General features: G+C 35.4%; 2 protein-coding genes across 3 annotated transcripts; one reads left to right on the top strand and one right to left on the bottom strand.

Moving 5' to 3' along the window:
• The first annotated feature begins 582 nt into the window (after positions 1-582).
• mettl5 (methyltransferase 5, N6-adenosine) lies at positions 583-4,910 on the top strand. 2 transcript variants are annotated; one of them, XM_081367878.1, is made up of 8 exons: positions 583-618; positions 814-953; positions 2,138-2,252; positions 2,340-2,521; positions 3,356-3,438; positions 3,527-3,578; positions 4,274-4,323; positions 4,457-4,910. In XM_081367878.1, the coding sequence occupies exons 2-8, from the start codon at positions 854-856 to the stop codon at positions 4,496-4,498; spliced, it is 624 nt and encodes a 207-aa protein (XP_081224004.1). In that variant the 5' UTR covers positions 583-618; positions 814-853; the 3' UTR covers positions 4,499-4,910. The 2 variants fall into 2 exon arrangements, with proteins under 2 accessions (XP_081224004.1, XP_081224005.1); XM_081367879.1 differs by having other exon boundaries at positions 594-762; positions 860-953.
• Positions 4,911-6,773: 1,863 nt separating this feature from the next.
• On the bottom strand, positions 6,774-12,481 carry klhl23 (kelch-like family member 23). Its single transcript, XM_081369229.1, has 4 exons — positions 12,361-12,481; positions 9,622-10,839; positions 7,598-7,750; positions 6,774-7,443 (listed from the first exon to the last, which is right to left on the bottom strand). Exons 2-4 carry the CDS (start codon positions 10,832-10,834, stop codon positions 7,133-7,135), a joined length of 1,677 nt encoding a protein of 558 aa, XP_081225355.1. The 5' UTR covers positions 10,835-10,839; positions 12,361-12,481; the 3' UTR covers positions 6,774-7,132.
• Positions 12,482-16,516: the final 4,035 nt, after the last annotated feature.

The raw sequence follows: 16,516 nt of genomic DNA, 5'->3' as shown, positions 1-16,516 counted from the left end.
TCATTAAATGTTGCTCCAAGAACACATTAATGTGCAAAGATACAGTGCATAGATACATTGCATTGAATGGGAATATTAATGTATGGCCATTTTACTCACATATTGCAAAAATTACAATGCTGTATCAATTCATTCTGTTATTTCTTTCATAACATAGTTGAGAATCATCTTTATACAAATTTTGGTTAAAAAAAATCCTGAAACCCCAAAATGTATTGGAAATTAAAAAAAAAAAAAATCCCATTGTTTTTGCCTATACATTTAATTTCATGTCATTTTATTTTTTAAACAACTTAGTCCTGGTGTCCACTACAGAGGACATAGCATAACATATGAATAAAATATAATTTTTTCAAAAATGTTTATTTTACCATTTGTTTATTGTGCTCTAAACAATGTGACGACATTCTTGGTCTCAGAAGGATAACCTCCTGAGACCCAGAAAAAAAAAGTTTTTTTGAATTTGGATTTTTACTTATTTTTACTTTCTGGATTTTTACTTTCTGACCTGACTTTACACCTCTGGTAATTTGACTTATGGTGGTAATCATCCAGCAGATGGCGCTAATATGATAGGCCTGCAAGATAATCTTGCAGAAGAAGAAGAAAAAAACGCATGTAAGTGCACTACATGTTTTCATTTGGTTTTCATATCAATGCGATCCACTGTATGAACTCTCCACTTGAGGAAAATCACCATATATCAGAAGGAGACCATCCATGATCCATCATGATCATTAGGCGCTTCAGTTAAGAGAGTCAGTGAGTCAACGTTCCTCATCCGATTAACATTAGCTTGACATATACCAACAGGCTGATATGAGCTGGATTAACTGATCATCTGATGTAAATTATGAAGCTTAAAGAGCTGGAGAGCTGCCTTCAGCAGGTGGATGGGTTTGAGGAGCCCAAAATCCTCCTGGAGCAGTACCCCACCAGTCCTCATATAGCGGGTGAGGATTATGTATTTTTGTTTTATAGACTCAATAATGACACTTTTATTTATTTAATGTGAGATGCGTACTTTTGAACGTATGGATGTGGTCTGTATCAGGTGAATAAACACACACACATATTATATATATATATTTTCACATTTAAATATTATATATATTTTATATATACACTACTGGTCAAAAGTTTTAGATCGGTAAGATTTTTTATGTTTTTAAAAGAACTCTCTTCTGCTCACCAAGGCTGCATTTATTTGATAAAAACAATAAAAAAAACGGTATTATTGTGAAATATTATGACAATTTAAAATGACTATTGTAATATATTTTAAAATGTAATTTATTCCTCAGATGAAAGCATCATTACTCCAGTCTTCAGTGTCACATGATCCTTCAGAAATCATTCTAATATGCTGATTTTATGCTAAACAACAATAATTATTATTTTTAATGTTTTTTTTTCAAAATTCATTGATGAATAGAAAGTTAAAAAGAACAGCATTTATTTAATAGAATATTTCCTAACATTATAAATGTCTTTACTGTAACTTTTGAGCAGTTTAACTCATCCTTGATGAATAAAAGTATTAATTTATTTTATTTCTTTCCCCCAAAAATAAAATTAAAATTCTTACTGACCCCAAACTTTTAAACGGTAGTGTTTAATGTTACAAAAGCTTTCCATTTCAGATAAATGCTGTTCTTTTGAACTTTCTATTCATCATAGCATCATGAAATAAAAATGTAAAAAACTGTTTTCAACATTGATGATAATGTTTCTTGAGCATCAAATCATCATATTTGAATGATTTCTGAAGGATCATGTGACACTGAAGACTGGAGTAATGATGCTGAAAATTCAGCTTTAATCACAGGAATAAATTACACTTTACTGTATATTCACATAGAAAACAGCTGTTTTAAATTGCAATAATATTTCACAATATTACTGTTTTTGTTTGTATTTTTAATCAAATAAATGCAGCCTTGGTGAGCAGAAGATACTTCTTTTAAAACATTAAAAATCTTACTGACCCCAAACTTGTGAACGGTAGTCTATATGCTATATTATTCACATCTGTATTCCATATCTGAATACCGCAATTCAGTATACATTCATTAATGTTGTTAACGTCATTAATGTTGAGCCCTGCATTCAGTTGTCCTATGTGCTTTGTCTGTAGGCTGCATGTTGTACACCATTCACAACACATTTGATGACATACAGAATAAACTAGTTGCAGACCTGGGCTGTGGATGTGGAGTTCTGTCTATAGGAGCTGCAGTCCTTGATGCTGGGTAAGACCAACTCCATCCTTCTCTCCATGGCCTAACTCGAGTTTAAAAATGATGTGAATCAACATAACCGTAATCTTTCCTTACAAGACTGTGTGTTGGATTTGACATCGATGATGACGCCTTGGACATATTCAAAGGAAATGTTGAGGAATTTGAATTGTCAAACATTGATGTGGTCCAGTGTGACGTGTGCTCTATCGGATCGTCTTACGGCAAGAAGTTTGACACGGTCATCATGAACCCGCCATTTGGCACCAAGCACAACCAGGGTAAGAGTCAGCTTATCCTCTGCATGCAATGCTTCACTTCACATTAAAGGAGAACTCCGGTCAATTTTAACATTGAGCTCATTTTATTGTACATTTGGAGTGCTGTCAATACAGAGAACAACTACAAAAATCGGTGTTGCCTACACCGAGTTATTCTATTTTTAAAATTTGCACCCTGTTGACTTCAATGGGGCAAGTTTTAAACCTGCTTTTAGGCTCTTAACATCCTTGATGTGTCATTACAAGTGCACAGAAAATGTGAGTGATTCCTTCTGAGTGAACACGAGTGGATCTGACTGCAGTAGATGTGAAAGATATGTATAAAAATGATGTTATTTAAGCCAGCGCAAATACCTGTTTACATCCTGTTTTTCGGTTGAAGTCCAAAGTAGTCGATTGCCGAGTTCACGCGCGTGATCATAGGTAACTAAACCTATGCGTGTGAACTCGGCAATCGACTACTTTGGACTTCAACCGAAAAACAGGATGTAAACAGGTATTTGCGCTGGCTTAAATAACATCATTTTTATACATATCTTTCGCATCTACTGCAGTCAGATCCACTCGTGTTCACTCAGAAGGAATCACTCACATTTTCTGTGCACTTGTAATGACACATCAAGGATGTTAAGAGCCTAAAAGCAGGTTTAAAACTTGCCCCATTGAAGTCAACAGGGTGCAAATTTTAAAAATAGAATAACTCGGTGTAGGCAACACCGATTTTTGTAGTTGTTCTCTGTATTGACAGCACTCCAAATGTACAATAAAATGAGCTCAATGTTAAAATTGACCGGAGTTCTCCTTTAACTTATACTTCCATGTCTTCAAACTTAGGTATTGACATGCAGTTCCTGCAGACAGCGATTTCTATGGCAAGTACGGCAGTGTATTCCCTTCACAAGACCTCTACACGAGATGTAAGTTACCCCATTGTGTCGTAATTTAGCAGCTTCAACTCTATACATGAGAAAACATAACTTACAATTGAATTGCAATTTTGTGCAGCACATTCAGAAGAAAGTAAATGACTGGAAAGTGAAAATGGAAGTCATTGCAGGTAACATTTATCACAACTATAAACACATAGGCTACTACTGGTTCAGAAAGACTTTATTTGAAAGAAATTATTACTTATATTCATCAAGGATGCATTAAATGAATCAAAAGTGACAGTAAAGACTTTACAAAAGTTGTTTTATTTCAAATAAATGCTTCTTCTGAACTTTCAAAAGAAGAATCCTGGAAAAAAGTGTCTTGGTTTTCACACAAATATTAAGCTGCACAACTGTTCTCAACATTGATAATAAAAATACATGTTTATTGAGCAGCAAATCAGCATATTAGAATGATTTCTGAAGGATCATGTGACACTGAAGACTGGAGAAATAATGCTGAATATTCAGCTTTGCATCACAGGAATAAATTAAATTTAAAAATATATTCAAATAGAAAATAGTGATTTTAAATTGTTATAATATTTCACAATATTACTGTTTTTACTGTATTTTTGATCAAGTAACTGCAGCCTTGGTGAGCAAGAGATTTTAGTTTTTTTCAAAAACATTAAAAATGTTTCCGAACATTTTATTTTATTAACATTTAATTCCTAACTTTTGAAGGGTATTGTTTTATTGTTTTGTTTTTGAACTACAAGAGCATGGAGGAGTTTCTGCAATACCTGTAGGATGTAATAAGCTTTATAGTTAGTCATAATGATGTTTTATTTATCTTAAAATGTTGTCTTCCTCACAGAGCTCAGATATGACCTGCCGGCATCTTATAAGTTCCACAAAAAGAAGTCGGTAAGTCCATGTTTTGAGTTGAGAAGTTTCATTTTCACATTTTACACTGCCACAAAAAATGGCAACATGTGTATCAGACTTTACTATGATAAACTGCTAATATAATATTTCTGTTTTTATCTGATTATTGTAGGTTGATATTCAAGTGGACTTCATTCGATTCACTCCAACATAAAGGCGTTGGGGGAAAAGGAGTTTGTGTTGCTTTGCAACATTTTACTAGGGTTTTTCACTGTTGTACAAAATAAATTTTATACATTTACATACTGTATCATTTTTGGGTGGGTATATCGCAGAGATTTACAAACACACTGTTGTTGGAACTTTATTTCAATTTGTGCTTTTCAAATTTTTGGCAGCATACACAGTTGAACATCATCATCATCATCATCATAACTAAAAACAATAAATTACACATCACACACATTTTTTTAAACATCCTGGGTTCACAATTGTATTGCAAATTCAAAATCATGTAAATGAATACTGATTAAGGAATAAATACATTTAAATCATGTTTGAAATACCAGTAGTTTTGTTGTTAGTTGCAAAATATTATAAAGTCACTGCAAAAAGTGAAGTGCTGTAATCTATTGTCAGTATACATTTAGAAACAGCCCTTTATCTTCCAGCACAGACAAACTGCTTCTCATATCAGTGGCTTCTCATATCAGTGGCTTCACATGTTGAACAAATATGATCTCATATTGACACCATTCACAAGTTATAATATATATAGTGGGGTTCAAAAGTCTGAGGTTTTCAGGGTAACAATTCAAGTGATAAATCAAAACTGAAAATGTACATGAGTTTCAGTTCATTTTTAATATTTTTTTCCCTTTCGGAGCTGACATGAACAAAACCTGATGATCATGATCTCCAGTATGATTTGAGATTATCCAAAGAGCATTTTGTGCATCTGACCTTATGTACAAAAAGTCCGATGATCAATGTAACAAATTTGCAGGGTTCCTTCCTACGCAGAATGGAAAAGTATGGAATTTGATTTGTCATTTCCATGTCTGGATAAGTATGGAAAAATATTTTATTTCATACTATTGCCCCTATTTTGTTGTCTAAAATATAAAAATAATTTTCTAAAAATAGATTTGTCATACAAGCAGAGCAGGCATTCGGATCAGGAAGAGAGCGGAGCCAAAGGTTTAGTGAATATGATGTGAGAGTGGATTTGCAATGCACTAGGATTTAAGGCCCGTTCACTCCAAGAACGATAATGATATACAGTTGTGATTAAAATTATTCAACCCCCGTTGCAAATCAGGTTTATTGGCAAAATGTATAGACTTACAGCTGTTTGCAATGAACAAATCAAACAAAAGTAATTGAAATAGCTCAACACAACAAATGTTTCAAGTGGTTTCCCCAAATTCAACTGAAAATGCAACTTTTAATGACTTCTGCAGTCTCAAGATTATTCAACGCCCTGAAGAGAATCCCTCAGAACAGCACAAATCTGCAAAACAGATGTCTCAAGCACACCTGATGCAACCAATCAAGGGCTCATTAGTTGCACCAGGTGTGCTTGAGCTATAACACATGAAATATCTGAACTGGCTAGGTTTGTTGAGTGTCACGTTTGACCAAAAGAATGGTATGAGAATGAAATATATCACTGCCTTCACAAAGAAGGAACAGGATACAATAAGATAGCCATAAATGTTCCTAGAGACACCGTTGGAAGCACAGTTCACAAGTTTAAAGTTAAAGGAACAGCGGTTACACTACCTGAACGGGGCAGAACAGGAAGCTATCAACGGCTGCAACCAGATTTCTGAGAAGGCAGGTTCAGAAAAACCCTCGAGTGACTGCAAAAGACCTACAGCAAGAGTTGGTGGCAACAGGCACTGAGGTTTTCAGTAATGCGAGTACTAAACGCAGATGGTTTCCATGCCAGAACTCCAAGACGTACACCACTACTGACCCAAAAGCACAAGAAAGAACTTTTTACACATCACAAGGCGTGTTTCCATTACAGATTTGCGCAAAACTTTTGCCATTTTTTTCTAAATGTTGACAAAAAACTATTGCGAAATGGCGACTAAAACTTATTTTTTTCTCTTGTGATAAGTCATTCCAAAAATCATAGCAACGGACGTTGGTAGCTTTATGTATATCTCAGCCTCCGCACTGGCCATTATTATTAATCAAAGGAGACGTATGTGTGTTATCCAATCATTAATGGCAAGGAAAGACCCTTATACTTGAGAGCGGCACATATGAGGTGTTTCTCACTCATTTCTGCTTCAGAGTCTTGATTGTGACATTTCTTTGAGGTTTAGAATCCAGTATTCCTGTAATTCTTCTGTCATGAATCTAATAAAGAACTCTGTCTTGTATTCTGTCCAAACAAACCGCGTCATCTACGTCAGGTGACTGTAAATGCGCAAAAAACTGTTTCCACTGCAGCTTTGCGGAATATTTCTTTTTCTGAATTGCCTGAAAAACCACCTCATGCAAGCGTACATTTTTTTGCGATAAATGGGAGTTTTTGCGAAATTGACGCGTTTCCATTGGGCGTATTTTCAATTCGCGCAATTTGAAGGGTAATAGAAACACGGCTAATGTCACTTGACTTGAACCCCATAGAAAATCTCTGGTGGGATTTGAAGAAGGCATGGGTTTAGATTCCCTCAGAAACGCTGACAGAAGCTGGTGTCTGGTTATACATCTCGTTTGCTTATTGCTTATTCCTTTTACGACATTGCTTGAACTCTTTATTGTCAGGTTTATATAAATACATGGTGGTCTCAGACTTTTAGACCCCACTGAATGTGATTGTTTAGTGATTTCACATGCTGAACACACAAACGCAACCGTGTGAGCGTGCGGCCGATGGGAGGTTCCCCACTATCTCCCAGCAATCTATCTCAGGGTCGTACCTCTCTATACTCTGCAGATACGTCCCCTTAGAGTATGAATACCCTCCTGCTACATAGATGCACCCGTTTATAACGGCCGATCCACACTCCATCCTTCTCTCCTTCATCGCACACATCTGTCTCCATTCATCTTGCTCGGGGTCGTAGCAATCTGTGATGGTGGTCTGACCGCCGACCAGATAAAGCTTATTATTCAAGGAGACCGAGCAAAGACCGTACTCTGAAAGTAAAGAGTTTTGATGAGTTTTCAAATGATAAGGGATGGTGAAGAAGGTCAAATATCATTATGAGAGAAACCAGATGGACTCATTTCTGTTAGGATGCTGGTGGAGAACACATTTTGGCTCATCTGATACGAAGCGTAGGTGGCTCACCAGGATGTGGACATATCGTTGTGATGGTCCACTCGTTGATATCTGGCCGGTAAGTCTGAATCTTCTCGTAAGTGCAGGTTCCTCTGTACCCATAATGCCCTCCAGTTACATAGATTCTTTCATTCACCACGCAAGAGGTTGCATTTCCCACACCTTTAAATAAAAATAAAAAAAACGATGAACTTCCATCAACAGGCATTTTAAAGGAACACTCCACCGTTTTTTTAAATAGGTCTTATTCACCTTCCTTCCTACATTTAGATAGGTGGGCAAATGCATTTTTGTCTCAGTGCATGCATTGTTTTAGTTTGACAGGGTCAGCGCTAGCTTAGCTTAAGCATAATGAATGGAATCCTTTGTTGCCAGCTAGCATGTCCTGAGTAAAAGTGATATAAATTTTTTTTAAAAACCCACCTAATTACTTCTTGTGGCCTGCGTATTCACAACAAGTACAAATAGCGATGCAGATTAACACTAGGCGATTTCCTAGGCAGATATTGACTTGGGACTATATTGGGGGAAGCACAGGCGAAGCACTGCTACTTGGGCGCAGAGATATCATGCCCAAGTAGTAGTGCTTCGCCTGTGCTTCCCCTAATATAGTCCTTAATATATAAGTCAATATCTGCCTGGGAAATCGCCTAGTCTTAACCTGCATCACTATTTGTACTTGTGAATACGCAGGCCACAAGAAGTAATTAGTAATTAATCACTTTTAGTCAGGACATGCTAGCTGGCATGGCAACAAAGGATTCCATTCATTATGCTAAGCTAAGCTAGCGCCGACCCTGTCAAACTAAAACAATGCATGCACTGAGACAAAAATGAGTGTTCCTTTAAGTCTTTGGTATTTAAAGTTTTTCTGTGTAAGACAATACATTTTGCAACATAATTTTTTTTTTTAAACTGTCTTTTAATAGCTAAAATCGTAGTGAAAAGCTGCACTACACATACACTACCGTTTAAAAGTTTGGGGTCAGTAAGATTTTTAATGTTTTTAAAAGAAGTATCTTCTGCTCACCAAGGCTGCATTTATTTGATTAAAAATACAAACAAAAACAGTAATATTCTGAAATATTATTCCAATTTAAAACAGAGCTCTGTTTTCTATGTGAATATACAGTAAAGTGTAATTTATTCCTGTGATCAAAGCAAAATTTTCAGCACCATTACTCCAGTCTTCAGTGTCACATGATCCTTCAGAAATCATTCTAATATGCTGATTTTCAACTGAAACATTTCTTATTATCACTGTTGAAAGCAGTTGTGCTGCTTCAAATTTTTATGAAAACTGATGCATTTTTATCAGGATTCTTTGATTAATAGAATGTTCAAAAGAACAGCATTTTTTTATAAAATAACTTTATAACTGACTTTACTGATCATTTTTTAATGCTTCCTTGCTGAACAAAACTACTAATAAATCTTACTGTATTTAAATGAGAATGTTTTATATACCATGGTTTCTGATTTCATTACGTAATACATGAAACATTGCAAATGACACGACAACATTTAGGTGCACAGTCTTGTACTTTTGTCCTTTTTTTGTCCTATTTTCACATACTTTTTTGCTGAAAATATGTTGTAATTCATCTTGGATAGATAGATCTGGTAGATTTGGCAAATGGCTATTTATTGAAGTTTTTTTTTTTTAATCCCAACAAAAAATTAGGGAAAAAATACTTCCAGAACTGAGGCCGCTTAAAAAAAAAACCACACTTTTTAGTAAAAGGTTGTGTGTAAATAAACTGAAGATTCATCCCAATTTACCTATGCACTATTCTGTGCCGTTTTATAGTATGAAAGTAGTGTTTTTACACAGAAAATTCCCAAAAGTGAACTTCAAATACTCGGATCATGCACTTTATTGTGGGATGTTGGACACTAGTTGAGGGGGAGGGGCTATAAGACTTATATTCGATGACAAAATAACCTTATAAAATTCATACACTACTACACAGTTGAGTACATAGTATTGGTATATGGTGAGTCATTTGAGACACAACTTGAATTTCTCATACCTTGTATCATATCCGCCACAGGGAACCATGTCTTCTTCAAGGGGTCATAGAATTCAGTTTCTCGTGTAGGAGCTCCTGCCGTATATCCGCCTATGACATATATGCACCCCCGTAAAGCCACGGAGCAGTGGTAATATCTGGCTGTGATCATCGGACATCCTTCTGTCCATTCATCCGAGTCTGTGTTATAAATCCACACGGTGTCTAAAGCATCTACAGTCTCTGTCCTGTATCCTCCGGTCACGTAGATATCAGGGCCTTGAAGTACCACACTATAACTCTCTCTTGCAAAGTCAGGCATGTCTTTGCCCTGAACCCACGTGTTGGAAACAGGGTCCCACATGTGGACTTCACACAACGGATGCCAGTAATACCCACCAATAACATACAAGCTGCATGTTAGTTTTTTGCAGCAGTTTGAGAAACCTTTGCTTGGCTTCAAGGAGGTGAGAATTAGGGATCGCAATTTGCTTTCAAAGCTTTGTTTGCGTAGATCCAAAGCAGTTTTGAGATATACATCATTTATGTCGAGATGGATGCAGTTGAGAAGCTCTTTCAGGTGGTCTATTCGAGGAGCCGCGTCATGGGCGACCCATTTCACCACAGCGTCCAATAACGTCGCCTCTTTCCACACATTAAGGTTCTCAGTTGCTAAAATCACCTCGAGCTTTTGGAAATCCACCTCTAGGAACTCCTCCTGAAGTGTGAGTTCCTCAAAGCGGCTCAGTATGATCCTCAAGGCCGCGCGCTCCAGTGAAGAGCACACGTGAAGCTCGGCGAATGAGTGCATCCCGAGACAGTTGTCGACATCCAGCAGACGAATCAAGAAGTTCTCGCAGGCTTTCTTGAGCGAGCTGAGCTGCAACAGGTCTGCGGCCTCCAGAAGACTTTGAACGTTGCTCTGGGTTATGCTGATCTTTGAAGTGTAGACGTAAGTCACCAAAGCACCCAGAATCTCCCCGTCTATGCAAGGTAGGTTGATGGAGTCATTCAGACGTTCTCTCATGTCTAAGGTGAACATTACCTTGAAATAGGAGCTGCGGGCTGATAGGACAACCTTGTGGCAGTGGAAGAGCTGTCCGGATGAAGACTGCAGGGTGATGTCCGTGAACAAACCGCTGCTGTGGAACTCGTGAAGAGCGTCCAGCACTTCTGATGAATGTGAAGCGTCGCAGAACTCATACGAGTAGCCGCTTTGAACTTTTCCTGACATTGCAACTGGAACGAGATGATTTTCAACACTGTAATTCTCAAAATAATGAATTGGTTTGAGTAGGGTCAACTTAAATTAAACAAATTAGTTTAAACTTTTATGAGTATTTAGAACTTTCTTTTTCTTTGGAGTTCACAAAGCTGACACATTTTAAGTCATCTGAATTGTTTAATTGTTTAATGAACTTGTTTATTTTAACTTAGACTAACTTAAATTTAACTAAAACTTGGGCTGTGATTTCTAATTCCCAGCATGCTTTGCCATGACACTCAAAAGGGAGAATAAAGTTTTATATGTTTTTTTTTTTGTGTGTGTGCAAGATTTAAGCTAAGATATAATGAATTGGCATAAAATGTATGTAAATATGTAAAAAGTAAAATTTCAACAGATAAATAGCAAATTTAAAAAGCAAATTTTATATTTTAGACGCTGGGGCTAGTTGTCACATTTATTCCTGTGAATATTTTTCATTATTATTTCTGAAGGTCCGTTGCTGTATATGAACATTAAAGTCTTTAATATCAAAACGTGGTTGTTTATTGTCACACATGTTGTTGACCTAGTCTTAGTTTGTAGTACCTTGCATTAAACATTATAGGCAAAATGCAAACAGTAAAACAATTACGAAAAAACAATCATGAAAAAGCTATATGTAAATTGTAACATATAAATATATTATATTGTTTTGGCCAGGAAATAGTAATTAGTCAATTGCAACATCGTAAACACACGTGACAATAAATTTGTCTGACATTTATCTCTTTTCTGTTTCAGCTTTTGTTTAACATGTGATATGAACATTTTGGCCGATAACGATAATTCTTTATATTTGAAAGCTGATAACCGATATATTGGCCGATAAATCAAAATCCAAAGTTTTTATAATTTTGAGAGCCTGATTATAAGAACAAAAGTCTTATCATTAAAAGCCATGTCCCAAGCACACAATTATAATGATGTCCTCATTATAATTTTATGTAGCCTAGGCTATATGACAGATTTTGTGCTGCACATGTTACACTTAACTGTATTTTCCTTTTTGAACAGTTTTGAACAGTGTCTCAGCTGAAGAATATAATCCATTAGGCTATGTATCGGCTTCAATATATCGACCAAATTTTCTTATAGGCCGAAAACGATAACATTTAAAATGAACATCGGCCGATATCGATATGGTGACCGATATATTGTGTGTTTGTTTTGTTTGTTTTTGTTTTTATATAAATTTTATTTTAGTTTTAGTTGTTTTAGTACATAACGTTAAACTAAATGAGAAATTAGAAAACAACTAGACTAACGTTAGCTGAAATAAAATGTTTTATTTAATTAATTTTAAGTAGCATGTTTGTAATTAAGTTTTAGTTAAATATAATAATAACCCCGTGAACCTTTGAATAATTTTTTTGCAAGCAACCTATTACAAAAACACTGCGAATGAAAACAAGCCTTCATGCAATTTATAACTCGTTACCTCACAACCTGGATGAAGCTTGTGACAACTAGCCTCTATGTAAAAACAAGCTTACCTGGCCCGTAATGACTGACTGACTGATTGACACAGCTCGTCCTTTCTTCGCTGGAGAAGTTTTATCCCCAACAGTGCAACTTGTGCTCGGACAGATCAGACATGTGGCCCCTGTATTTAGTCTCAGCAGAGCCGGTTCTAGACATTAGGAGGCCCTAGGCAAAATTCATGTTGGAGGCCCCCCACCCCCAATAAAAAAACACTTGAAACAAATATGATTCCTAACCTTTTTATTTATACAACATTTAATTTTAAAAGCAGTATATTTTTACTTACACAGTACATAAGTTTGGACACATTACTATTTTTAATGTTTTTGAAAGAAGTCTCTTATGCTCATCAAGCCTGGATTTATTTGATCAAAAAAACAGAAAAATAATAAAGTGAAATATTATTAAAATTTAAAATAATGGTTTTCTATTTTACTATACTTTATATTTCTGTGATGCAAAGCTGAATTTAGTGCCACGTGATCATTCTGATTTATTATCAAATGTTAGAAATGGTGCTTAATATTTATTTTATAACCTGTGATACTTTTTTTCAGGATTTTTGATTATTAAAGAGTTGTTTTAAAAAAGTCTTCACTATCACTTTTTATATATTTAACACATATATATTTTTTTCTGTATTTTTGATCAAATAAATGCAGGCTTGTAGAGCATAATAATAAACTTCTTTCAAAAACATTAAAAATAGTAATGGGTCCAGACTTTTACCGGTACTGTACATATTAATCAAACTTTATCTACGGTAATCTCTTTTTTGTTTAATGAAGATGTTATTGTTGTTGTTGTTATTTTGCTGTTTTATTCAATTTATTCACAGTTCCAGAATCCCACTTCAGTAGATGAGCATAAGTGCTTTTATATTGCATTGCTACCTTAAATATGCTATACACAAATCAAGTGGAAGAGAAAGACACGATCGCTACTGAGCAGAAAAAAAATATATAAAGTGAAATTATTGGCGTAATGTCAGGAATCTAATCATCAGCAGAATTTAGAAGATAGACCCATATATATGAGATCCTTTAGACTATTTGAAACATTTCAAAATGTTGTAGTGTGTTGGCTTTTTAACTTAGAATACAGACGTCTTGTCTTTTAATTTTGTAGCTTTTTTACTAGTCAGCTCCCGACGCGATGTTATTCATTGTACGCGCAAATTCAAAGCGTCGCGTCTGGGCACGTTAATGACGCTCGCGCTCTTTTAAACTCGTAATAAAGCGGTGAATGATTTTTCCAGAAATGACGCTGATCTACAGTACAAGTTTATATTTAGAATACATTGCAATCACTCCAAAATAGATGACGACAACTCTCACACCTGCATTATGAGCTGTGCTTCTTTGTGTGCTTATTAGGCTTTAGCCTCGCAGCATCTGATGGATGCGTTCGTTACACATACTCAGAGCCGGTTCTAGACATTAGGAGGCCCTAGGCAAAATTCATGTTGGAGGCCCCCCACCCCCAATAAAAAAAACACTTGAAACAAATATGATTCCTAACCTTTTTATTTATACAACATTTAATTTTAAAAGCAGTATATTTTTACTTACACAGTACATAAGTTTGGACACATTACTATTTTTAATGTTTTTGAAAGAAGTCTCTTATGCTCATCAAGCCTGGATTTATTTGATCAAAAATACAGAAAAATAATATAGTGAAATATTATTAAAATTTTAAATAATGGTTTTCTATTTTACTATACTTTATATTTCTGTGATGCAAAGCTGAATTTAGTGTCAAGTGATCATTCTGATTTATTATCAAATGTTAGAAAGGGTGCTTAATATTTATTTTATAATCTGTGATACTTTTTTTCAGGATTTTTGATTATTAAAAAGTTGTTTTAAAAAAGTCTTCACTATCATTTTTTATATATTTAACACATCCTTGCTGAATATTCCTGTTTTTTTCTGTATTTTTGATCAAATAAATGCAGGCTTGTAGAGCATTATAATAAACTTCTTTCAAAAAACATTAAAAATAGTAATGGGTCCAGACTTTTACCGGTAGCCTACTGTATGTACATATTAATCAAACTTTATCTAAGGTAATCTCTTTTTTGTTTAATGAAGATGTTATTGTTGTTGTTGTTATTTTGCTGTTTTATTCAATTTATTCACAGTTCCAGAATCCCACTTCAGTAAATGAGCATAAGTGCTTTTATATCGCATTGCTACTTTAAATATGCTATACACAAATCAAGTGGAAGAGAAAGACACGATCGCTACTGAGCAGAAGAAAATGTATAAACTGATATTATTGGCGTAATGTCAGGGTATAATCTAATCATCAGCAGAATTTAGAAGATAGACCCATGAGATCCTTTATTTGAAACATTTAAAAATGTTGTAGTGTGTTGGCTTTTTAACTTAGAATACAGACGCCTTGTCTTTTAATTTTGTAGCTTTTTTACTAGTCAGCTCCCGACGCGATGTTATTCATTCATTGTACGCGCAAATTCAAAGCGTCGCGTCTGGGCACGTTAATGACGCTCGCGCTCTTTTAAACTCGTAATAAAGCGGTGAATGATTTTTACAGAAATGACGCTGATCTACAGGACAAGTTTATATTTAGAATACATTGCAATCACTCCAAAATAGATGACGACAACTCACACACCTGCATTTTGAGCTGTGCTTCTTTGTGTGCTTAGGCTTTTGCCTCGCAGCACCTGATGGATGCGTTCGTTACACATACTTTCAGAAGCCGGCACCCGCTTTGTAACGGACACATTAATTGGTTTAACTGCAGTAATGTAACAGTCTATGGTGAAGATAAACATCGTCACTATTTTTAGTTAATTAATAAATATTGAAATAAATTGTAGATAGGATATTTTTACATTATATTATTATTATTTTTTTTTTGTCCCTCTGTCTGGGCCCCATCCCGCCAATCGGGCCCTAGGCACGTGCCTAGTTTGCCTTTGCGTTAATCCGGCTCTGCACATACTTTCAGAAGCCGGCACACATTAATTGGTTTAACTGCAGTAATGTAACAGTCTATGGTTAAGATAAACATCGTCACTATTTATAGTGAATTAATAAATATTGAAATAAATTGTAGATAGGACATTTGTACTTTTTTTTTTTTTTTTTTTGTCCCTCTGTCTGGGCCCCATCCCGCCAATCGGGCCCTAGGCACGTGCCTAGTTTGCCTTTGCGTTAATCCGGCTCTGACAGCCACTAGAGAATGTCGAGCTCCTATTTTGGTATCTGTGTAATAGCTGGAGACTCGCTGCTGTCACCCGCCACTAGTGATTCAACACAGCCGTCCTTCAGCCATGTGACGACACCAGTATGTTCACAAGCATCCCATCTTTACAAAGACATGTTCAAAGTGTCACCATTTGATCGATTCTTCAATCAACTGAGACATAATACTAGCTTTCACGTTTCAGTTATCATGGCAGTGCTGAGTGTATAATCCTAATAAGGATTAAAGCCGTTGCGTAATAACGCTTGAGGGAAACTATAGTACCAAGGGCGGCCGAACACCAAGAATTAATCCATTCCGAGCGCTTCACCGCTTTCTTAACTCGTTTAAAAAAAAACGTTTGTTTATATAGCTTAGCGACGGTGAGTTATTGGTGTGTAGCTACCATTAAGTCCATAGGGTACATTAAAAGGACAGAAATAACTCACAGTTACCATGGAAACAGTGTTGAGGGTCAAGTCGATGAAGCGAGCGCCTTTTACTGCTTGATAGAGGCGATTTATAAGTAAAGTTCTCAGAGGTTTTAAATATACTTTCATGTTATTATTAAGTGCGAATAATTGAAGAATTTAAATTGAATGTATTCTGTAATCTCAAAATATATTCAATTCACATGTATAATTGAAATGTGAATTGAGTCTAAAGATATAAACACATTAAAGGGATAGTTCACCCACAAATTAAAATTCTGTCAACGTTTACTCACCCTCAAGTTGATCTAAACCTGTATGAGTTTCTTTGTTCTGTTGAACACAAAAGAAGATATTTTGAAGAATGTTGGTAACCAAATAGTTTCTGGTCCCCATTGACTTCCATAGTAAAAATATATATATTATGGAAGTCAATTGAGGGACCATAAACTGTTTGAATATCTTCTTTTGTGTTTTGCAGAATAAAGAAACTCATACAGGTTTAGAAAAACGTGAG

This window comes from Scardinius erythrophthalmus, assembly GCF_964197995.2.
Source record: "Scardinius erythrophthalmus genome assembly, chromosome: 6".
Classification (NCBI taxonomy): domain Eukaryota; kingdom Metazoa; phylum Chordata; class Actinopteri; order Cypriniformes; family Leuciscidae; genus Scardinius; species Scardinius erythrophthalmus.
Note: the sequence above shows the minus strand (reverse complement) of the source record. Positions and strands in the feature narration are given on the sequence as shown.

Bases quoted from the DNA above. Each gene is read 5' to 3' on its own strand.
- mettl5 (XM_081367878.1), top strand. From the start codon at position 854: ATGAAGCTTAAAGAGCTGGAGAGCTGCCTTCAGCAGGTGGATGGGTTT. The intron at 2,522-3,355 runs GTAAGAGTCAGC...CTTCAAACTTAG, and splicing joins TGGCACCAAGCACAACCAGG to GTATTGACATGCAGTTCCTG. The intron at 4,324-4,456 runs GTAAGTCCATGT...TGATTATTGTAG, and splicing joins AGTTCCACAAAAAGAAGTCG to GTTGATATTCAAGTGGACTT.
- klhl23 (XM_081369229.1), bottom strand. From the start codon at position 10,834: ATGTCAGGAAAAGTTCAAAGCGGCTACTCGTATGAGTTCTGCGACGCT. The intron at 7,751-9,621 runs GTATGAGAAATT...TTTTATTTAAAG, and splicing joins TGTGGCGGATATGATACAAG to GTGTGGGAAATGCAACCTCT. The intron at 7,444-7,597 runs GTGAGCCACCTA...CTTTACTTTCAG, and splicing joins AACGATATGTCCACATCCTG to AGTACGGTCTTTGCTCGGTC.